This window comes from Patella vulgata, chromosome 3 (genome assembly GCF_932274485.2).
Source record: "Patella vulgata chromosome 3, xgPatVulg1.2, whole genome shotgun sequence".
Classification (NCBI taxonomy): Eukaryota; Metazoa; Mollusca; class Gastropoda; family Patellidae; genus Patella; species Patella vulgata.
The window spans coordinates 65,700,768-65,726,758 of record NC_065881.2 but is presented as its reverse complement, the minus strand read 5'-3'; the positions used below and the strand labels follow the sequence as shown (position 1 = coordinate 65,726,758).

The 25,991-nt window shown below is 33.2% G+C and overlaps 1 protein-coding gene across 3 annotated transcripts in view; it reads right to left on the bottom strand.

The window, feature by feature from the left end:
* Positions 1-459: 459 nt before the first annotated feature.
* LOC126816890 (ras-related protein Rab-27A) overlaps positions 460-25,991 on the bottom strand; it is a 63,274-nt gene continuing 37,742 nt past the window's right edge. For all 3 annotated transcript variants that reach the window (XM_050543690.2, XM_050543691.2, XM_050543689.2), the window contains 5 exons: positions 19,348-19,443; positions 16,882-16,988; positions 14,082-14,167; positions 6,920-7,147; positions 460-3,493 (listed from right to left, as the gene is read on the bottom strand). In XM_050543690.2, the coding sequence (XP_050399647.1) occupies positions 3,307-3,493; positions 6,920-7,147; positions 14,082-14,167; positions 16,882-16,988; positions 19,348-19,443 (704 nt within the window). In that variant the 3' untranslated portion in view covers positions 460-3,306. The remainder of the gene's footprint in view (positions 3,494-6,919; positions 7,148-14,081; positions 14,168-16,881; positions 16,989-19,347; positions 19,444-25,991) is intronic.

Genomic DNA, 25,991 nt, shown 5'->3' with positions numbered 1-25,991 from the left:
AACATTTACCAGTCAAAAACCTTCGATCTAGTAACACTTGTCAACTACAATTACCAACATACAATTTAAAAACTTTTGGAGCAAGAACATTTTCATATCAAGCTGCTTTCCATTGGAATAAACTCCCAACTTCCTTAAAACAGTGTCCGTCCCTAGCAAGTTTTAAATCATCACTGAAGACACATCTGTTCCGTCGCTATATGTAATGAGATGACACAGTATATTGTTCAGACTTTGCAGAATTGACTTGAGCGCTATGAGCATACTACACAGTGTGGAATAGCGCTATATAAATGTTATTATTATTATTATTATTATTAATGAATGAAAAATGTGCTTAATGTTTAAATGTAGTTAGTTCCCTTTAGGTGACCAACATTCACTATTAAAATTTTCCCTTCGTGTACAAAATAACATTCCCCTTTTCCCCATAGGCATGTGGAAAAGTCCATTATGACAAAAGCTTCAAAGATTTTATTAACTAAGCCCAACTACAAGCAAACATATAAGATTTTTTTTTATTTCTCAAAAAATATTTATGAAGAAAAAAACAGAAAGTAAAATATACAGAAATATTAATTATATTCTTGATTATAACAATATTATATATATTATTACATAATATCTTTTTATTAATAGTTTAATTAATTAAATAGAGAATAATTAACAATAACAACATAACGACCCATCTTTACAATGGCAAAGTAGTAAGACATACATTTGATATCTAGACTGCATTAGACTTTGTTTTTTCTTCAACAATACCATTTGTTAATAATACAAAAATCTAACTAAATGCACCAATCACAGATCTTGTTACAACTACCCAACCATTTTGATCTTCTCATAAATAATTTTTTTTCTTTTTCATCAGAGCATATGACAAAGCCAGCTAATGCAGTCTAGGTATAAGATTTATGTTATGGTACCTTGACAATGTAACAATAATAATATATATATAGTTTATATTTACATAATATACTGAGTTCAATTAAAAGAATTGAAGATGATTAGTTTGATTTAAGAATGTGGAATTAAGAATGTGGAATAAACAATTGAAAAATTACAAGCAATATTAACAACAATTATGTGTATCAATAAAATTATTTAAAATAAAAATAGAATTATAACAATACTGATTAATAATGTAGGTATAAGATTTATATAAATTAAGCAATAAACATATTTCACAGCTGCATATTATGACAAGAGGTGGCAGAAACAAAATCATAAGTTTAGATCAACAATTTTCTTTCTAAATTATCCAACTTGGAAACACTACCATTTTATGATCCAAATCAAACAAAAGTGTCAGAAATTGGAAGTATAAATAATGAGAGTGAAAGCTCCTTGATAATTATCTTGGGACTTTGGAATGGTATAATGTTTATTAGTCAAAAATATATTTGGTATTAATAGGAAGATAATAAGAACAGGTTGTAGTAATGTTATCAACTTTAGCAGCTTTTATATTATTAGAATTTTAAGTATTGATCACTTTGCAGTCTTAAATTCTAATCTCTATTAAAAATTTGACTTTTAAAGTGTTCACAAGAAATTGTGGACGGACAGATGATGACAAAACATGTCCACATGTGTGCAAAACAAAAAACAGATTGAGGAAATTTTCCACTTTTACTAATTTTACTTTTAAACTTCGAAACATGAGATAACTACCGGTAAGATAAATTTTATACAATTAACATTGTGGGGCTCACGAATTACAATAAATTTATATAAATATAAACAATAATACAGAAATCACAGCAGTTTAGAATACCATTACAGTCAAAATACTCATAATAATTAACATCATATGCATTATTAATGCTATGTTTCAGCACTTGTAAAGTTATGAGCAATAGTTATTAGATATAACTTTCTACATTTAACTAAGACATTTCCATAAAATACTTTCCCTCCCAAATTGTTTATATAAAAAGAAGTACAGACAACAGCATTCAAATAATAAAATACATACAAATATGTACTGTAAGATAAAGTTAATTTGGCTATAAATTTTAAGATATTTCACTAGAAATGATAATATGATAAGATCTTTGTGACATATTAAATTGTTGGCGAAGAGGGATTGGAAGATCGGCTTGGCCAGGCTAAATATAGGTAGACAGCATTATGTGGCCTTATTTAATATTTATATGGTAGCTGTTGATAAACCAGTAGAATAGATGGAGAATGTCATCCATAATTCTACTAACATTGGCATTTAATATTACATTCTGGTTGTGAAATATGTGAAATGAATAATAACCAAGATATTATAAGTTCTAAACCAATAGCCACAGCACCAGAATTTGATACAAGTAGATATAACTGTGCAAATCTAACAGGAGTTGTAAATAAACTAAATGCAGTTTTATTTACATACAAATTGATATATATAACATCAGTAAGTAAAACTAATCATATTGAATTACCGGTAAATAATTATATGTAAGTACACTGGTATTTAGTTACAACGTACAATATAATATATTGTATACCATATTCTTTTTTTTTAATAAGGACTTAATTTCTTTGCTGGCTTCATTATATTTTTACTGACTGATATTGTTATCCAGTAGTCTTTAAATTCCCACGGTCAAAGAATCGTTTATGTTGTTCAATTTATTTCAGCAATGCAAATAGTGTTTCAGAACTTTACCATCCAAAATGCACAAATTTCTTTATTTTAGCTTTGCTGTTCAGTCATTCAAATTATTTATATCTTGCCCTTTTCATTAATGTAGGCAGGTCCATTAAAGTTTACTTTTCGCAAGATCACAACCATTCACATCAATAAAGACATTATGACTATCATCATGTCAATAATTCTAATAAGTCATTAATTTGCCATTATGTCACTAACAAAAAATATATGTGATCTTACTTTGAGGCATAGATTCTACATGCTAACATAGATTTAACTCATTTGCTACCACAAACCACTCACAGCAACTTGTCTTTCCGTCAAGCTTCAACACGAGCTGGCTTCAGAGTATTTATGTGAAAAAGCACATGTATTAAAAGATATTTATTAAATGAAATGGGGTTGAACATTCTACTGTTCTGCTCCAACTGGGCTAATGAAGACGGAATATTTTTGAAAGTGAAACTGATAAAGTATAGTATTTTTGCTCTTCGGACAATTTTATTTGGGGTATTATAGTAAAAAAAACAATTAAAATTTTAATTTGTTTCCTTGGTCACCGTATGGTTGTTAACTTGGTAGCAAAAGAGTTAAGTATGTGAACATCTGAGGTCGTAAAATGTGGAATTAAATGTAACCAAATAACATATTAGGTGTTAGCAAAAACATCCTGTCTCACCGCCATCTTTTTGTTTATATGTTTGACCATTGCGTTGTCGACTGCCAGGTAATTTGGTTTTATCTGTACATTTTTCCATTCTTGTCATCACCATGTCTAATAAACATTCAACAGCTTTAGAAACATTGTGACCTGTAGCAGCACTTGTCTCAAAATATGGCAAACTGTAAAATAGTTTATATATATATATATACACGGTAAATAGCATATAATTTTATTAAGAATGTCCATATTGAAAGTGTAGGATATTGTTGTATGTAGTAGTACCTTGGTTCTTTAAAGTCTGCTTCCACTTGTTGTATGAAGGGAAGATGTTTTAAATAGTTGGAAATAATGCTAGTAGTTATTGATACTAGTCATGATTCGACATGTATCGCATATGTAGTATTTGACATATTCAGGTCATAAATTTAACATGGAAACACATCCCAGATCTACCGGTAGTTGAACATGTGTATTAACACATATGAAGAGGACTATCTACAGTCATGTTAATTTTCTCTCATTGATATTATGAAGTATAATTGTTGCATGCGGACCAAATACAGTTATTGTAAACATGTATGCCCCTAAAGCCGAAATATTGTCTCAGATCTTCTGATTTTATAAAATTCGCTTTTTTTTAATATAAAGATAGGTTGCCAGGCAATGAAACATACGCCCACAGCAGCTAAATCGTCCGAGCAGTCGACAAGGGTTGTCGCATATTTATTCTTTTGCAGGTAATTGGGGGCATTTACAAGACAATTTCATACAAATCAGATTATAATTTTTGTCGTTTGAGGGTTCACAAGGTTCTACAAACTGAAAAAAGGGCCTTAACTCTGGAAGTAATTTACAGAAATTATTGAAATTTGACAGCTTTTTCGTTTTACTAATTTAAATAAATTGTCATTCGAATGTTCATAAGGTTCACAAAGTGAAACAAAAGCCATAAATCTAGAAGTAATTGATGGAAATTGCTGAAATAAAATAGAATTCGTCGTTTCACTAATCCAAATGATGCATATAAATTTCATACAGACTGGACGATAACTTTTGTCGGTCGAGCACTGACGAGGTTGAACAAAGTGAAACAAGGGTCATAACTCTTATAAGTAATTACGGGAAATTATTGAAAATAAGCTTCTTCATCTCACTAATGTAAACAACATAATATATAAATTTTAAAACAATTTGCAACAAAGTAATTAATTAGGCTTCTTCATCTCACTAATGTAAACAACATATACTATTCAAAAAAAGTAGGGGATATTTGATTTTTAAGTGTTATTAAAGTCACCTAATGAAACTGACGAAGAAACAAATGACAAAATGAAATGAAGTTCACATTCATCGATTTATTCCAAATGATCGTTAGACTAAGTAAGGCACAGACTGACCATTATAAGGGTAAAATGATACCCGGGGTCAAACAGCAAAGTTACCACAGCATCACAACCAAGTCAGTAACGGGTAAATCCTCCTCTGTTTGCCAAACAAGCATTGATCCGACGTGGCATACTCCTAATGAGACGTCTAAGGTCATTTTGGTCCAGATTGTCCCATTCCTGTTGCAACGCAGCCGCAAGTTCTTGGACATTGGCAGGACGTTGTTGACGTTGACGTAACCTCTGTCCAAGCATGTCCCAGACATGCTCGATGGGGGAGAGGTCGGGACTCAGTGCTGGCCAAGGTAATGTGGTGATGTTCTGTTGTTGGAGGTAACCTGTAACGATCCTGGCCCTGTGACATCTTTCGTTGTCATCCTGGAAGATGAAACGGCGGCCATGACGTCGTGCGAACGGCACAACATGGACTGCCAAGATGTTGTCCCGGTAGTACTGGCCTGTAACACGCCCTGCAACAACATGTAAAGCCGTTCTTCCAGCAACAGTGATGCCTCCCCACACCATAACAGAACCACCCCCAAATCGATCATGTCTGATGACGTTAACGTCTTGGAAGCGCTCGTTTCGACGACGCCACACCCTCCTACGTCTGTCCAAAAAATCAACAGTGAACCTTGACTCATCTGAAAACATCACATTGCTCCAGCGTCGATTATCCCAGTGTTGACGATCCCTACACCAACGACGTCTTGCCTGAATGTGATGATCTCTCAAACAAGGGATCACGCGAGGACGTCGGGCGCGAAGGTGACCCCTATGCAGTTGATTCCGAATCGTCTGGCCACTCACTCTCACACCAGTGTCTGTTTGAAGACGAGCGCTGATCTGATTTGCTGTGATGACACGATTTCTCAAGGCCAGGGTACGGATAAATCGATCCTGGGCTTGAGTTGTCGCCCTTGGTCGACCTGAGCGTGGTCTGTCCTGTACAGATTGTGTATCACGGTATCTGGACCATAGCCTGCTTATGACAGACTGAGAAACATTCATCGTCCGCGCCACAACCGTCTGTGTTGTGCCGATCTGTAGCATGCCAAGGGCACGTAACCTTTCATTTTGGGTAAGCCGACGCATATCAAAATTTGTTTTCTGGTCACTAAAACAATTAAACTGATGTTTCCACCCTGGAATTCAATGCCACAATGACTGTAACATTCAAAGTCAGAGTCGTGCAAATCTTGGGTTGGACCCCCATGATGATCCCAAGCATCACCTGCATTCCATGCGGTAGCTATTGGTGCGTTTGGGCGTCACATGTAACTGGAAATGTTTCTTCTGTTAGGTTCTATAGTGACTTTTTTCGTAGTCATTTGCATATTTTAGTATTATGCCCCCAAAATCAAATATCCCCTACTTTTTTTGAATAGTATATATCAATTTTAAAACAATTGGATGATAACTTTTGGCGTTCACAAGAAATTGTAGATGACAGACAGCATACATTGTACATGTAAGCAAGTGTAATTCTTTATTAAAACAACAACAAAAACAACTCTCATCTCACTGAAAGTGACATTACTAATATGGATGACTTTTTGTAAGTTTACATATTCATTCACTCTGACATTTATATGAAATGACCTGCTCTGGTTAAATGAGACTCATTAGTAGATAAAATAATTGATCAAATCTAGCAAGTTTATGTAGCAGACCCCATATATTTGATTTGATCAATATAGACTTTCCAGCACATATTTGCCTTCAAAAATTACCTTTTTAATTCCCCCGAAACTTAAGCAAAATGCTGGAGTCTTGCTTGCTTTGTTTATATTAGGTACTTTTAATCGCTTTTTTCTTAATATAATGGTATTTATATCAACTTCTAAACTGAATATACCTGCTATTTTCTAAGATAATGCATGTCACATACCGGCGCCAATTTAAAAATCTTTAAACACAGAATTTAAATTCAGAGAGAGAGAGAGAGAAATGGGGTTTAACGTCTACTCGACACAACTAGGTCATTTCGGGACTAACATATGGTTTAATTTTATTTCAATAATTCGCTTGCGCATAGGGGTCTTTAGCAGTGGGAGGAAACCGGAGGACCCTACTCCTTGTCACGTACAACCAGGGATGAATTTAAATTCATCTATTGTTGTATAGATTTTGTGGTCAAATTAACCTCTGTATTCTGTTGTATTTGTACTTTGTTTTGCAGTCAGTTAGACAACATTATCTCTTAGTACTACTGCTTACCCAAATTTTTCTGCCATTTCTCGTCCCCGATCTTCTCGTATTTTTCTTTGATCTTCTAAATCCATTTTATTTCCACATAGCACAACATCAGGATTCTCACAATAAGCATGAGTCTGAAGCTGGGATAGCCAGTTACGAATATTCATCAAAGACTGTTCATTAGTTAAATCAAATAATAGGAGAAAACCCATCGCATCACGGAAGAAGGCTGTAGTTAAACTACGAAACCTGAAAAGAAAAACATTAAACGGATTCATCTTGTTGTTCCATGTTTCAAAGTAGAAAATTCATTAATTGTCGGAGTAATATAACAGCTTTGTTACCTTTATCACCCGTCAAATATAAAATCTAAAGTATTCTGCCATTTAAAAGTGTTAATAACAAGGGCAATAACTTTGTTCATCTGCAAGCTTTGAAAGGACTATACCCCTATATCATATATGGATGGCTCCAAAGTACCATATCATTCTATTTGTATAAGTCTTTGGATAAAATAACTATCATAGGCGATAACTATAACTATACCAGAGGCCTAAGTCGGCAATTCACGATACAACAATACAAAAACACCAAAACAATGTCAACTGATTCAACAGCATCTAAACAGTCGATCCATTCTGTAATACAATAGTTGAGTTCATGTCAAATGCATTGTATTAAGTTGAAGTACTGAGATAAAGATTGACTGAAAATATAAATATTATGTCCTTTAACTATCTAATAAATTACAACTTATTTGTGATATCACATTGAACCATAAGGCTTAAGGACCTTCTATGGCATGACAATGACAATTTGCAAAGACAACAAACGCAACTTGGATAATTTCTTATGAATAAGCTCGTTCCTCCTATGTACTAGGCAATGCTGTAACTAAATACTCTAAATAAGCTTGTAAAAAATAATTACGATTGCATCGATCATAGCTCAGCTCGTGCAGCTCCCCAGAAATGATCGAAATTTTGAATTTCATTTAGCAAAGACTTTCAAATCATACTTTTACTACATAAGAAACTTTACTGTTAAACTATTGGCTTGAGGTGCCTGTGCCCGTCATCATAAAACAAAAGGCTAAATTAACCAGTCTTATTATTGAATAATATAATTAGCATTGCGTCACACGATCATCCAGACTACTACTAATTTGACCATTACACCTCCATTAAATCTTTTATTGATGTTACTAGGAAAAAAATGTTGTTAAGTGTTAAAACTGATGTTAAATGCCATCAGAAAAGTGTGCTTCCTACCCTAAAATGTTAGAATTGGCACAATAATAATCATGAAAAAAAAATCCACCTAGTTACTAACTGTAAATTTTTCCATGGAGGTTCCCCAGGGCCTGGCAGGGCCAATCACAAAAAGATAATGATTAGTACCTAATTCTACTCATGGAGGAAATCGATAAAGTTCTTACTGAATCCTTAACAATTTTGATGCATTGTAAATAATGAGAATGGCAAGTTTAATCTTGATTTGTCATACATCATGTGACATTTTGATTGGCTTATCTAGAAACACACAGCATATTTCCAGTAAGATGACAATGTGGCTTCTATCTCTTGACGGGCAAGTTAAAATTTCATGAAGGAAATGAGTTTCATGTCATATATTATGACAGAATTCATTCTTTCAACCCTCCCAATAGAATTAGAAATAAATTCATTAATAAATAACTATTCATCGCACAGTGAGGTAACATAATATTTATTAATGATTATGAGGAAATTATTAAAGGGACAATGTCTCTTATAATATGTACATAATAGTCAACACAAATTTATTATTATCCAGATCAAGATTAAAGATACATTCCCGCGTACAAACTGGGTGATTTAATGGTATATGTGGACTAAAAACATATTCAAACTAATTAATTTGTCGTAATTTTTCTTAAAATCCTTCTCAAAAATTGTAATTGCGAAGGAATGCCCTGCTATAAAAATTTGATCAAACCAGGTCATGTTTACGTCACATGACTTACCTCTCTTGGAAGTCAGAGGAGAATTCAAATACAACAAATAAATAACATTTTAAAATAAAAAAAAAGAAGATAGGTTGCCAGGCAATAAAACATACGCCCACAGCTGCTAAGTCGTCTGGGGAGTCGTTAGTTAGTTGTTAGTTGTGTTTTACGTCCGCTTCCACCGAGGTGATATCGCAGACAAGTCAGGGGAGTCAACAAGGGTTGTCTTATATTTTTTCTTTTGTCAGAAATGAAAACATTTTCAACACATTAAAATGTGATTACGAGTAACACCCATTTGGCTTCTAGTTCTGCCCTACTCTAACATTTAGCATACAAAACAGTTATTATCAATTGCCATAATCATCGGAAAACGTTGAAAATTGATAGGCTTTTTTGTCTCATTACCTTAAACACTGTGTATAATTTAAAGTCAATCAGATATTAACTTTGGTTTCTAGAGCATCCACCTGATTTTTCAAAGTGATCAAGGGCCATAAGTCTGACAGTAATTATCAGAAATCATAGAAAAACGATAGGCTTCTTTGTCTAATGACCTTAAATACTGTGTATAATTTAAAGTCAATCAGATATAAAGTTTAGTGTCTAGAGCATCCACAAGCAATTGTGGACACCGGACCAACCGACAGTGGCGACAACAATATATGACCACATTTCAATGAAGGCTATAAAAAGCAAAATATTGCTTCATGAAACTTTGTGACTTTTTACATCACACAGGAGAAGGATGTAATTTATACTAATAAAACATAGACAACCTTCATTACATAAAAAACTGTTATCTGATCCAGGATGCATTTTTTGTATGCTAGTCTGAATAGTATTGGTTGAAATTCTAGTGCAACAGAAATGAAATAGTGTTTAACATCCTACTTTTCAGCACCAACCTAGTGTAGAAGAACCTGAGTATTAGAATTGTTTTATGGGCATAAAGGCAATTCATTAATTACAATATATTGTGTAATGTGGTACAACACAGGGTGATAAGGGGGGGGGGGGGGAACTCTTGTGATAAAAACACCAATTTTGATTGTTTTTGATCTGTTGTGTTTTTCAGCAAAAACTCTATCAAAATTATTCTAAGCTAAAAAATCTTGTTGAATTTAGAACACTGATATCGGCGCTTTAGAAGAAAATTTTGAAAAATTCTTGGTGAAAAACACCACAGAACTCTTGTGGTAAAAAACACCAGAGACCAAAACCACTTTATCAAAATCATGTTAAATTCAAAATATTTACCAAAATTCATTTGTCCTTTTCCTATAATCAGTATAGAACCTACATCCATATTGAATATTAACTATATTGATTAGCATTATTTCTTATATACATACAAAGGCCCAGTCTACTAACTTATTAATGAACTAGCACATTTGATCATTTTCCAATTTATTCATATAATATTGATCCGAGCTTGAATATTTTTCTGTTTTTGTTATATTCTGACTAGATATAATACATATAATATTTAATTGTTATATTACTATTTATGGAGCCTACGATTATCATCAATAATTTATTAACAGTGAATTATCACATCTCTTGCCATCTATATAACAGTACACTTGATAGGAACAAGCAGAATTTTTAGCAGAATAAAGTACCAATGGTAATGTTTCATATGTATACAATTGATATTAATCACCAGTCAACTGCAAAGAATGTAGAAATGTGAGCTTGGTGATAGTGTTGACCTAGGAATACAAAGTTATGGTAATTGACAATATTTCAACAACACTTTATATTTTAACAATTTGCAAATGCAAATTCAATGCCTACAAATGACAAACAACACGCAAAGTAAAATAAATAATTTTGATTATGAAATCACGATTAATATAATATAAAGTGTGATGATGGTGACACAAAATTACCAAAGCTATATTCTTCAATATCCACAAGATTAGTTTACTATTCTGTATTCTGCTGTCAACAGTTCCAACGGTTCTAAAAAATTCCATTTTAATGGTTTGGTCTTACATCAATACAAGATTCTTGTCACGTTTGTTTCAGTGATGCATGATACATCAATAATCAAAATGGTCTATATGGGTATTTTTGTATATACACTAGGTATACAATATGTCTATGGAATCAATAAACAAGGGGATGATTTCTTTATTCATATGGACAGAGAAACCTGGATTTTATTTTAATTCCTTATGCTCATAAATAATATGAAAAACCAGCGGTTGCTAGGCAAGATATGCTCACATTTTGCAAGAGATGAATAGAGAACAAGCTAAAAACAAAAGCGATTTTACGTACATTCAGGGGCCATAATCTAGAAAGCTATGGTCTGAAATGTGCAAATATCAAAAGGAATTGAGATCTTTTGGATATAAAGATATATTTTAAGTTTCATCAAAATCCATAACCTTTGTATTACATACTTATAAATTGCGTACAAAGAGCAGCCATTTTGTAGGGCACTTTCACGAAATTCCAATTCAACCTCCATTATGGTGGAATGGTGATATATCTAAACAGTTTTCAAAATCGGAAAAAAATTTGTGACCTCTAGAGAATCCACAGGCTAAAATGCGATTTTTCAACCAATTGGGGGCCATAATCCATGAAGTTATGGTCCGGTACATGCCAATATCGAAAGGAACTGAGATCTTTGGGGGATAGACCTATATTTCAAGTTTTGTCAAAATCGGATAAAAATTGTGACCTGTACAGTGTCCACAAACAAATTGTGGACGAACAGAGAGACGTGGATGGACATGGGCGAGTCATGAAATTCGAACTCAACCATCATTATTGTATAACTAGGATATATTCACACATTTTTTTTTTTAAATTGGATAAAAATTGTGACCTCTATAGGGACCACAAGCTCAAAATTTGATTTTTTTGTACGATCTGATATGCACGAATATTGAAAGGAACCAAGATCTTTACGTTATAAACATGCATTTGAAGTTTCATCAAAATCAGATCAAAATTGTGACCTCTCGAATGTCCACAAGCTAAAAACATGATTTTTCTTACAATCAGGGGCCATAATCCATGAAGTTATGGTCCGATACATGCCAATATCGAAAGAAACCAAGGTCTTTGGGGAATAGACCTATATCTCAAGTTTTGTCAAAATCGGATAAAAATTGTGACCTGTAGAGTGTCCACCAACAAATTGTGGACGGACAGACAATATACGTCCACATGAAAATGTGGGCGTAAAAAAATGCGATTTTCCGAACAATCGGGGCCATAATCCAGGACGTTACAAACGGATTTGCATGATTATAGTGTGACGGACAGACAGACAGATGGATAGATAGAAAAACATACTCATTTTGAAAGTCTTTGTTCCTTTATGCCCAGATAAGATAAATAACAATTATACTTCTTGAAAAAATCAATTTCAAGACTTTCTCACTCGACTTGTGATATATTCATCTGAATAATTTCCCTGACACCATGCATTAAATTGGCTGACATTTCAGCAATCAGGTATGCATTTTAGGTTTACGGGTCAACAGTTAAATGACAGTTATTGAAATGATCATTATCTAAGATGTGGAAGTAGTTAGTAAAATATACAAGCAGATTATACTGTGGTCGCCAGAACAATATTTTATCAATGAATTAAATTTTCACATAGGAGGAAAGATTTCAACACATTATACCGGTACCAACATTTATCATTCATATTGAAAAAGGTAATTAACCATACATGTTCATGGATCACATTGATATCCAGACTCTGGTTGGAGACAGTTATTACACACATATTTAGGGTTTCACACTGCGTAACTTGTGTGGAACACTATTATTTACTAAACTTATTATTAGTCTTTGTACTACTATGTAATTATCAGTAATTATCAGTCAATCGGATATTAACTTTAGCCTCTAGAGCGTCCACAATTGCTTGTGGATGCCGGATCGATGGACGGACCGACGGGGATGACGACAATATACAACCACATGTATTTCTATCCTTTAAAATAAATTTTTATTAAGTATGATTTGCTACGTTGTGAAAATTTTAACTTTTAGCTTAAATCAACAGATAAATAAAAAGAATACGGTCATACAGACATCACAAAATCTTTTCTAACTTGTTCAGTTGCAGAGAAATAGACGATTTTCTACAAGTCACTTTTCAAGGTTTTTGGTCCATAAAAGTGTCAATTATTATTCGATTTTCATAAACTTTTCAACATGTGAAGTTTAATGCCATTTATGGTTTCATAAAATTATTTTAAGATTTTCACTATCACCAAAAGTATTAAAGTAATGTCATTTTTAGTCTCCAAAACAAATATTTGTATGAAGTAAGTAATATTCATTATTCGAAAAAAAATTAAAATATTTGATTCCAATGGACAAACAGTATGAATCAATAAATCATATAGATATGACAAATGTGCTTCTAACATCTTCAAGTGCCAAGAAATAACCAATTTTGTCAGTATCACTTTTTAAGATTTTTTTCGCTTTTTAGTAATGGCTTGATAAAGGGTTAATTCTGTTCAATTTTTAATGAATTTTTCTGTCATCAAACGGACAATCAGACTGGTTATTTCTGTAATCTGATTTAAATATTTTGTTGATAATGGAAGTGATGTCAATGTGTCGAGTCTTCGTTTACTGCATTTTATTTTATGACATATATAACAAATCTATAAATGGAACCGATATTACTGGATTTACTGGCTAATTATGCATCCATTTTATAACATCTGCGCAATGCTCATGTGGAAATCTGTTTAACGGTTCGATGGTGTCATTTCAATGGTAAAGTGGCACCGGTGAAACCCGTCATCACTGCATCACAGTTCTAGTTATAGTTTTAGTTGTTGGTTTTAACTGGATTGACAATCAGATGGCAGTGAGCTAATTAAAATGTACCAAAGGCACTATGTTCAAAGAATGTTTATTTCAGTTAATTGGAAGTAGCTACTGCATTTAAAATGATAAATCTGATTGTATTTAACATGCAGATGGAATTTATGTTAGGGTAGACACATTGAACAAGAATATAGTTAGTTGATTTCTATGTTCATTAAAGATATTGCATTTCATAGAATGAAAAGAATTGCCATAGACTAATTTAAACAATCCATATATGGTGTTAATGCTTGAACACAGGCAAGTGATTGCAATAAAATGTATGCATTACTATTTCAACACCCTTAATAAATTGATAATATAATGTAATACCTTTCTTGCCCAGCAGTGTCCCACAATTGTAAATGTATTCTTTGGCTTCTGCCAATAGATCCATCTGCTGCTGGCATCCGATGTACCTAAATAAAAAATTCATTTTAAATCTGATTATCATAATCGAAGCAAACATACAACAGAAACAGGATCCATATAATTGCGATCCAAAACTTGCTGCAGTATTATAACAGAACAATACGTTTTTGTAAGACTCTGAGAAAATCATGCCAAGATCTGAACATTTTTTCTACTACGGTTTTGAAGCCGAGATAAGAATTAATGAGATTAAGAATTTGAAGGCAGATTTAGCTCTTACATAATGCATGATTAATTGTTTTTTGCGATATAAACTATTAATTAGACATTTATTAACATGACAAGACCATAAACAACTCTCGATGCCATCTGATGGGTTCGATTTTAAACAGATCTGAATCCGGCAATTGATGATTAACCGTAAAAATGTATAATCAAGACTTCGTTTATTATCAATGACAATCAAGGCTACAGTGTTATTGAAATGAAAATTTCTTGGCTCAGAGTGAAGTAATTTGACTGAAATTTTCGGCATATTCCCTTTACATTGTCTATTTTTTAACTCTTATTATAGCAAAAACTGTCAGCTCTTTATCTAATCTCCCATAATGCTGCTTCAAATGTTAACAATTGGAACACAAGTTTCAATTTTATTGATACCTGTACGCAATTACTACCCACAAAAGTATTTATCCGGTGGTTATTTCCAATAAAAGTATGGCAATTTTGGTAGATATACATGTATGGAAAGTAGAAACATCCAATCTTACTAAAAAAAAAAGTACTGGATTCCCTGAAAAACACCCATGAAGTGCATACAGGACAAAAATATAAGGATTTCCCTAACTGGCAACCCGACGATTAAAAGTATGTCTGCTCGAGTGACGTCAAAGGTAGCACGCAAAGGTTATCTGATCTCTCAGTCTCAGCATTAATGAGCGTTTGATGTATATGTTTATAAACTTGGTGGTGAGCTTAAACGTACAACAGTTTCAGAGATAAAAACCACAGAACTAGGTACCGCGGCAGCTAAGTCACGTGACACAAACATGGCTTCTTTTAGTAGATTTTTTTTATAGCAGGGGTATTCCCTCACGAATACAATGTTTTGAGAAGGATTTGAGGCAAAATTTTGATTGTATATTTTTTCGGTCCAAATCTATCATCCAATCACCCAGTTTATACGCGGGAAGGTATCTTTAATACGTAGGGATGTTTCGACGAGGATACATGTACTCTCGTCTTTATCAAGCAAATGATAATGAAACAGAAATATCTTTCAGCCAGATTTGAATGAACTAAATAAAAAATTATAAAGTTGTTGTTTTACAGTAACAATATCCTAACTATTTATTCACTGTCTGGTTTGGTTCACAGCCATTTTATTAGTCCTCTGCTTTCTTCAAAAGGCATGTGACAATAAATATGTAATATGTGTCATTAGTTTAATATAACCATTTGTTAGCATTGAAAGATTAATAGGTGTATAACTTAAGGAATGTATCAGTGAATATATTATTGAATGAATGAAAGAAAAAATAAATAAATACAAAAATGTTACACTATTCATTCCCTAATTCTAATCTACACAATGTCTGGATGAATTTGTAAACATACATTTACATGTACCGAAATTGTAAATATACATTTTACAGTATTATGTATCAGGTAGGTCTATCAGACACAAAGCTTATAATAGTTGGTCATCCGTAGCATATAGTACTCTCAGGTGAAGCAGTTCAAGATATTAAAACTATTTGTTTTACATTATATATATATCAAATACATAATCATCCCACGAAAATTGAATTAGAAATATCAGCAAATGTACCAAAATGACTTGTTAAACATACATTATGCACGAGCTAAATCTGCCTATTGCAGGTATTTCTTTAGGCCTGAAATGTTATCTAAATTATTAATTAGACATTAATAAACTCATCCAGACCATAATCAACTCTTGATGGCATTGCTAGCCTGCGATGTTTATTGGATTAGGTTCCAATTTGCTGTTCGACTTCCATTCATAATAAAATCAAAAAATGGATAATCAAGACTATGTTTTTTTTATCCTACCGACTTTAGTAATGATGATCGAGGCTAGGCCCAATATTCAATCGCTAAAATCTCGGTTCAGAGTGGATCAATTTGACTGAAATTTTCAGCAAATTCCCTTTACATTATCTAGTTTTTAACTATTATAGTGAGAACTGCCAGCTCTTTATCTAATCTCCCATAATGTATCTTTAATGTCAAGAGGACCTTAAACCCATTTTCACTTTCTATCTTATTATCATGATCAGGTCTACTGAATTCTGTATATTATGTCTGCCTACAATGTTAATTACAAAAATGTCAATCATGTTTTTGTAACAAAAAAAAAATAAATGGTACTGAACGAAAACAGGTACCGAGTCAAAACGCTGTACACAGTGTTGAGGCTTTGACCATGTTGTAAATACATGTACTATAATCACAGTTCATCACATACAAACACTCAAATGTTGATTGGGATGATATTTTATTGAGACCTAAAACAATCAACCACAATCACGACCAATTTATCAAAAGCTAAATGGAGGTTTCTAGCTCTCACATTTAAATGGTAGATAAAAGTCTAAAATTCCTGAGGGAATTCACTGTATCACATACCTCACTAATCAAGATCAATCAAACTTTATGGTTGTTCTTTGAAAGGTAGAATAAAAGACAGAAGTAATTGTCTTTTTAAGAAATCTATAGGGAGAAAAATGAAACTAACCACACGTTTCTCTCTGAAATCTATGCCGACAGTAGAGATGAATTTATTATTAAATGTATTGTCTGTATACTGGAATAATAGACTTGTTTTACCTACACCGGAATCACCTGAAAAGAGAAATACTTCAAAATTTGTATCCGATAAAATTAATTAAGAGAAGCAGCCATATCAAATCTGATTAAGACTGACCAGGTGTGGGGGTTCATTAACTTCTCACAATAAGACATCAGTCATTTTATGACTAACATCATGATAACTTTTATTTCTATGGTTACAATGTTTCTGTTTACTATTCACACTTTCGAAAATTTTAACTGCTAAAGATTCTTTATGTTCAAGAACTGCAAACCAATCTGTACCCAAAAGGATCTAAAGTTTTCGACACATCCGAACATACTTTTACAGGGCCAAGGATCTACATATGTCACCCCATCTTTGTAGGGGAATCTTTATTGCACTGAACCTTGCACTGAATATTCCGGAGAGCTACAGTACATATTAATTGTTTGGTTTTTTTTACATACTTTCACAATTAAGTGCTCTTTTTCTACTATGATAGAATACAACAAAATAGGCTTTCCCCTTAACTTAAACATGCATTATGCAAGAGCTAAATCTGATTATTTCAAGTCTTAATTTAGGCTTCAGATGTTATAGAAATTATAAATTAGATCTTTATTTAAACAACAAGACCAAAATCAACTCTGTAGACCCACGGATGGCTCGGCTACAGCTCGGATTTAAATAGGATTTCACTAATTGATTAAATCAAATAAGGGGTAACCTGATGAAAATACGTCAGTTAGATCGAGGCTAAATGATAGAGTGTACTTAGCGAGGCCGCTGTAAAGCGTTTCCGTATGCCATTGAAAACTTTACTTGATAATCGAGATATGTAGGTGGAGTTAACGCCTGTCAATCAAACGATCTGCAAAGGTGAAGACACATTTAGCTTCCATTTCTAGGCAAATATTACAACGATGATAACTATGTTCAGAATAAAGTAATTTGACTGAATTTTTCAATATATTCTTCTTTCATCATCTACTTTTGAACTGTTATAGCAAGAATGGCCAACTCTCTATAAAAATCTCCCATAATGTATCTTTAATGACGTATGGGCAAATAAACAAGCCAACAGTGATCGTTTTCAAAAGCATCGAGCAATCAAACTGATTATCAACTATACACTAAACTTCATCACTCTCTATCAGATAGAATCAAAGTTATCTTGTCTCAAAGCATCGACCAATGAAATTGCTTAGTTCTGCTTAGCTTTTGCGGCAGCCGGGAAATGTGAATCATTGAACTCAGTCAAGACATTCAACTAATGAAAATCTAGATCAAGTTTAAACATTCTACCAAAATTAAAAGCAGAGTTGTTATGCTCCAAAGTCTTGACCAATCAAATTGCTTATCGATCCTTAGCCTAAGCAGAAAATTCTCATCATCGAACTTAGTCAAGGTAATGATATAATGAATCTATACTCAGAGTTTTATCGCTCTCACTTAATTATAACCAGGGGGGTTGGATGGCTGAATGGTTAGCGTGCGCGCACTATATCATAAAGTCTGTCATTGAGTCGACTGGCGTGGTTTCGAATCCCCGGTTGTACGTGACAAGGAGTAGGGTCGCCTGTCCAACCTCGTGGGTTTTCTGCATGTCCTCCGGTTTCCTCCCACTGCTAAAGACCCCTATGCGCAAGCGAATTATTGAAATAAAATTATACCATATGTTAGTCCCGAAATGACCTAGTTTGTGTCAAGTGGACGTTAAACCCCATCTCTCTCTCTCTAATTATAACCAAAGTTATCGTGTCCCAAAGCACCAACCAATCAAATTGCTTATCTCTGCTTACCATAAGAAGACAATGCTCATCTTCGAACTCCATTAAGACATTCACATAAACGCCTAAACCAAATTAGACCGCATGCTATTGGTTCCATCCAAAGTCTTGATCAATCAAATTGCTTATCGCTCTGCTTACCCTCAGCAGAAAATGCTCATTATCAAACTTAGTCAAGGTACTGATGTGATGAAAGTATACACCAAGTTTCATCACTCTCAATTACTTAGAACAAAAGTTATCGTGTCCCAAAGCACCAACCAATCAAATTGCTTATCTCTGCTTACCCTACTAGACTAGAGATTCTGTCCTACGTGGATTGGCAAATGTCTGACCTCATATATGCCTAATCAGACATAAAGATATGGTAAATCAAACTCAAAATTCCAGAAAGGTATCTAGCGTTCACTGATCATTTTTGAAATACACACGCTAGACTATACTGTACAAACATAAGTGCATGTGTCCACTAAAGCTTTTGAAAGCCACTCTATTAAGCAATATAATAATGAGTTATAAGAATTTTAAAAAGTCTATTTTTTTGCAATGTATAGTCAGATCTGTCAATATAATCACTTTTAAAACATTTACAATCAGTGCAGTTGCCTCTTTAACTTACCTAAAGCAAGGAATTTAATGAGGTAATCATAATCAGGCTGATTGTTGTTTCCCACAGGTCCATGGGCATGTGGAGCCGAATCACCCATCTCCAGATCTGAAAGTTAGATACATAAAGAGAAGTTGATTATTAAAAGTGAAAAGTTTAAAAAAAAAATAACATGACCAAAGGCTGAAATGGTTACCTGACTGCAGCTTTGATTGCTTGCAACCTAATCTGACATGTTAGTAAAAGAAAATTTCGGATTTTTCACAAAAATCACAGTAATTCAACATTTGACCGCAAAGTTCTTTTAAACAGATCTTGTCTACTATATTCCTGTGAGGTGAGGTGAAGTACTATCTCAGATCCATGCACCCGTAAAAGTTTGCTTCAAATTCGCAAGCATCTGTTGCCATAGGTACCAAAATGCCAGGTGCACAATTAGATCATTGGTCTGACATAACAAGCAATTTTTGTCAAGTTCTAAGCAGTAGTGTCAGAGATGACAAAGCAAAAAAGAAACAAACCAACAGAATGACATCTCAACAATTAGAGTAATATCTAGCATCATTTAACGATAAACAATTTTTAAGAATAAAAACGATATATTTTTTATTGTTGAACATGTTTGTTCTTTAATTAATTAGTTATGCGCAATTACTTTCGATGAATTATTGTTCAAAGACAGCTTAATTCCATTAGTCTTTTTGAACATCAAAATGTCAGCAGGACTGGTTTTAATAGATTAGATAATCACAAAAATGTTATAGCAATTTAATGATGGCTGCCAACAGACAAACAGAAACATATCTACCAAGAATAAGCTGAGAACATAAAAGCTTTTCGTCTTAAGGATAAATGGAACTAAAAATAACCATAAAAGAGAATTTTGTATCAAGATTTCTCATAATGGAATTTATAAGTATTATTCTATTTCTAGAATTAGAACAATATACGTGTGCTGATCAATCATCATGGAAGTTTCAATGGTTCAGGCAAAAATAGAAAATCTAATAGATTACATAAAATGAATTTTAAAATTCATCTACCAGTATTTGTATGTTGGGATAGAATAGTTTTAACAGAAGGAAATAAGTGCTTTTAACTCAATACCGAAAAGTGCAAAGAAAGGGTGCCAGGCAATGAAACATACGTCCACAGCAGCTATATCGTCCGAGCCGTCAACAAGGGTTGTTGGATATGTATTCTTTTGTAGGTAATTGGTGGTATTTACAAGATAATTACATACAGATCAGATCATACCTTTTTCGTTTGAGGGTTCTACAAACTGAAACAAGGGCCTTAACTCTGGAAGCAATTTACATAAATTGTTGAAATTCGACAGGCTTTTTTGATTTACTAATTTAAATAATGCACATAAATTTCATACAGATCAGATGATAATTTTTGTCATTTGAATCTTCAAAAGACTCAACAAAGTAAGGGCCATAACTCGAGAAGTAATCAACAGAAATTGCTGAAATTCAAAAGGTTTCTTCGTTACCTTAAATCAAATGATGCATATAAAATTCACACAGATCGGTTTATAACTTTTGTTGTTGGAGCGCTGAACAAGGGCCATAACTTTAGAAGAAATTAACGGAGATTGCTGAAATTCAATAGGATTCCTTGTCACACTAATTCAAATGATGCATATAAATTTCAAATACAGATCAGATGATAATTTTCTTCATTCAAGCCGTCATAAGGTTCAACAAAGTCCAACAACGGCCATAACTGTAGAAAAAATTAACCGAATTTGTCGAAATTCCATAGGCACCATCGTTTCACTAAATTAAATGATGCATATAAATTTCATACAGATCGGATGATGACTTTTAACGTTCACACGGTTCAAAAAAGTGAAATGAGCCTTAATTAACAGAAATTATTGAAATTAAATAGGATTCTTCATCTCACTGATGTAAACAACATACAGTGGACTCTTGTCAAATCCAACATCGTAGGGGATCGTTACAATATGTCGGATTATGCAGAGTGTCGGAATACTCAGTTTTCTCAAACCACGAATTATTATTGTAACTTCGAAAAAAGGAAGTATTATTATAATGTAGCTTCGAATCCCAAGAAAGTTATTCCCAAACAATGATAAACCTTTCTGTACATTCAAAATTTTATTACATTAATTTTTATTTCATTTAACATGCGTAGGTCAAGTCTGTCGTTAATTCATCCTCTTCATCGTATTCAGTTGATCACACACTTGTCTTTGGTGTCACATGTTCATTGATAATCTGTCGTGCTTTGTCCAGGTCATCGTCACTCGGTTCGTAAAATTCAGGGGTATTCTTGAGTATTTGTCACAAGTGATTATAAAATTATCAAAGTTATCAACAAAGTTTAATCTCACCGATAATTGATTGGTGATTGCCTGTTATTCTTTTGTGGCTTCACACCCACCGAATGAAGGCCGGATTATACAGTGTTGATTCAATGGAAATCATGTGACGGGACGGCTGATTGATGTCGTAATTCGGAATATTCAGAGTATGGATTGCCGGAGTATTCAGGTCGGATATGACAGAGTCCACTGTATATCAATTTCAATATAATCAGAAGATAAATGTAGTTTTTACAAGAAATTGTGGACAACAGACGTACGGAAGGACATAAGGACGTCGGCGAGGACAATATACGACCACATTTCCATGTGGACGAGTGGACGTATGGTAACGGAAATTAAGAACTTTAGAATCATAAAATTGAAATAAAAGAATTTACTTTCTTTCTTTGAATGCTCTAAATTTCATAAAAGCTATAAATATTGCAACATATTCAGAATAACAGTACTCTATGTTTTCGCAATCGGCATCCATATTCAAAATTAACTTCATATACTCATTCAACATTTGTAACTGATAACAGATACTTGAATAAATTTGATTCAGATAAATAATAGGATGGTGAAAGTAGGAAAGAAACACTGAATGCAATTATCTCTTAATCCATGATAAACAACAAAATGAATCAATTCATCTCATCAACAACAAAATGGATCAATTCATCTCATCTGCTTACTGGCACACAAATTCTAATCCTGTCAGTATGGACACAAACATGGATCCCAAACGACTTGGTTTAGGGAAAAGCAATGTCAACCTCGTTAAATATGGAATCAGTTGTAATTCCATCATCAGTAATCAACTATCCATAACCGATAATAATCTGTTGTCAGTAAAAATATGTACTGTATAAGAGTTAAATTTGTCTATTGCAGGTCTTTTTTATGGCTTCAAATGTTATATAAATTATTATTTAAACATTTATTATCATGACAAATCCATAACCAACTCTCTGGGCCATCTGATGGATTTGTTTTTAAGCAGATAATACATACCGCCATTTAAGAGTTTAATAAATACCTTTTCTACGATGATAACCAATCTACACTACAGTTTGTCAAAACTTCAAACATTCCTAACTTCGCACAGAGAGAGAGAGCGAAATGGGGTTTAATGTCCACTCGACACAAACTAGGTCATTTCGAGACTAACATATGGTTTTATTAAAAGTTTGCTTCAAATCCCCCTTAAAATCAGTATTATGTCCTTGACATGTTAATTTAAAGTATTGTAATGTAGACTATTGTGTAACCTGCTTCCGTATAAACATATATAACAAGAAATTGTTGTAATATTGTTCCTGATAAACATATAATTCAGCTGTTGAAAATACATACACAGCGTTTGAAGTCCTAAGTGAAGTTGAAGTCCAAAAGAAGAAAATTACAATAACATCCACTCCAGAGTCAAACCTAGATGATCACAAGGCTAACAAAAGATATGTAGTCAGATAGTGTTACTGTGGGTGCCCCATTGGTGTTTGTAATGGAATCCAGAATTTTTTTTAGTAAGATTGGAGATCTCTACTTTCCATATATACCAAAATATGCCATACTTTTAATGAGAATTACTACTGTATAAATACTGTATAAAGTGAGATATTGATTTAGACTGTTAAGACTAGAAATGCAGATTAGATACCATCTTGGCAATATGAAATGAATAGAATTGCTACTGCTGTTAGATGGACATAAACATTTATCAGGTTTTTGGAACAATATGGACTGGAAGTCTACATTCGCTGTTAAGTTACTTTATATAAAGCTGCTGATCGTCATTTGTAATTTTTTTTAACAATATCTAATTTTTAAAGCTTAATGCACACTAAATTATAGTCACATTAATTATTTTATAAATTCAATATATCAACTGAAGATATTAAGCCTAGCTTAAAAATGAGGATCATTAGCCTATTAGTCAAATAATATAGACATAGTTACATGACAACAAGGTATATATATTCAAGGTATAAATATGCAAAAACAGTAAATTCAGCTTTCAACCACCAATAATATTTGGAAAGAATATTCCACAAAAAAAACAACCTAAAAGGCCCCACCATGCAAGAATAAAGGTTAAATACTAGATGTATTGAGTTTTAAGATACCGGTATGACCAAACGTTTTTGTATGAGAATTTCAAATCAATCAATTCTCACTTTACTCTTTAATTAAGAAAAGACAGTGACAACAGCTACTGGTTTTCATTATATACTACTGGAAATCTCCCAATTGCTAATAAATATGTAAATGATGAAAATTGACCAACCAAGCAAACTGTGTATTTGTGTATTGTGTATTATATGATGAGTCCCCCCCCCCCACTCTCTTACCCTGACATTGTTTCCAGTTTTACTAATTATCTGCTCAACAGGTCATACTCATGTTGTCTGAGTGGATGTACAGTCTTTAGTTTAAGCATGCTTTAGGACATTGTTTTTGTTTTTTTTTATATTCCCGAATCATGATGTGCAATATTTTGCTAATATACTGAGGATTAGTTAAAAATAAATTGATGGAGACCTGCAGAGACCATACTGATTTTTAGATAATTTATAATCTTAAAATTTCAATCAAAAAAACTGATCCAGATTAGTAAGAAAAAAAGTTGCATATTTGTTCTTTAGGCTTATGCCAATATATACTTTTAAATTTCAAGTCTAAAGTCAACTGGGAGCGACTCGCTACAACTGAAAGGATACGATAAGTTGCCAGTTTATGTCGATATACGCACGCTTGCAACTGTAAAACCACCAGTTGACATTCTAATTTTCAGGCAGCTAGTTGTACTTAGTTTCTCTAAAATTATCTATGTTTGCGCAACTAATTGTATTTTGTATGACTTTTGATGTAGATGCAGCCATGAGGTTGTTTTTCTGTTTTGCAATTTTGATGTATGCCAAGCGCATAGATCAATTGCAACTGATCAGTTGTGTTACTCCCTGTTACCGTGTCAATGCAGGCAAAGCCTTAGGCACACAATATCAATATTTATGTGTTATGGCTACTTTTGTAAAGAATGATCGAAAAACTGAATTTACCTAAAAGTATTCTGTACAGATGTGTTAAAGAGATAGTCAATCAAATTTGTAGCTGAAGTATACTAACCCTTTCGCTGTGGGACTCAAAATGGATTAATCAATGCACAGTGCTAAGTGCAAAATGGCTGTTTTAAACAGAAATGCATGAATATATTCTGGGCCCAAAAAAATCCCAAAAACCAAGATGAAATGGTTTTCGACATTTTATGTAATTAAAGAAGTTGTTACATTTGAATTTGATTATTACTTTCCATTCATCAGATTTAGAAGTTTATACCATTATGCTAATTTCTTTGACTAGGCCTATTTTGAGGAGGGGGAGGGTCAGATTCAGAATATTTGTTTAACGCTGGGTCTTTGCGGGTTTTTTTTCTATATAGCTAACCGATATTTTGACAGTGTTTATCCCCACACATTAGAATCCGAAATTTTGTCCTGTAAATCGATCACATAAACCACTCGAATCGAGCAATGCCGCCTCAGAATCACTGTCAGTGAATATGTCTTACAGCACTGGCTCCACAATTTGTACATAAGTTTAGGTCCTCAAAGTTTTTAAAAAGAAATACCAATTGTTTACACGCTAAAATTGAAGCAGAAGCATTTATCGGTCACACAGTGCCACCTATAAACAAAGGGAGGGAGTGAATGCACTTCATTCCGCCGGCCAACTTTCGTTCATACAACAAAGTCGTAGAAATGCAATGTGTCGCATGAATGGAAAATAAAGCCCGTCATATTTTTGCGACTTTTCGCAGCGAAAGGATTAAAGGGACTGGAAGCTTACTGACCATATTTCCTGATGCTGACAACCTCTAAAAATTTTCAAACAGCATTCCTGATCTATTGAAGGATTAAGTAACACTAATTCTCCGATCTTCTTTGTAAAAGCTAGCCAGAGTCTTTGTGAACATATTTTTTATACACAGGTGTGTTTAATCACTTTACAAGAGCCCTAGTGGACTTAATCACTCATCAATGGGTTGAGTGAGGTTATCATAAATAGAGATTAATATAGTAATCAAATTTGTGTTGATGTGATGTGGTTTAGATGATGTCTGGCATGTTTTAGTCTGAATAAGTTCAGTAAAGAACATGAAGATAGGGTAACTATTACTTGTTGCCAATTTGAATAGTCATGTTTCAGTAATTTTGTAGATTCCGGGGGGAATGTTGTCGGAGACTGAAAAAACAAATAATTTATCTGTTTAAGTGATAATGTCTACACTTGCCCAATTCTAGCTTGCACCTAAAACCAA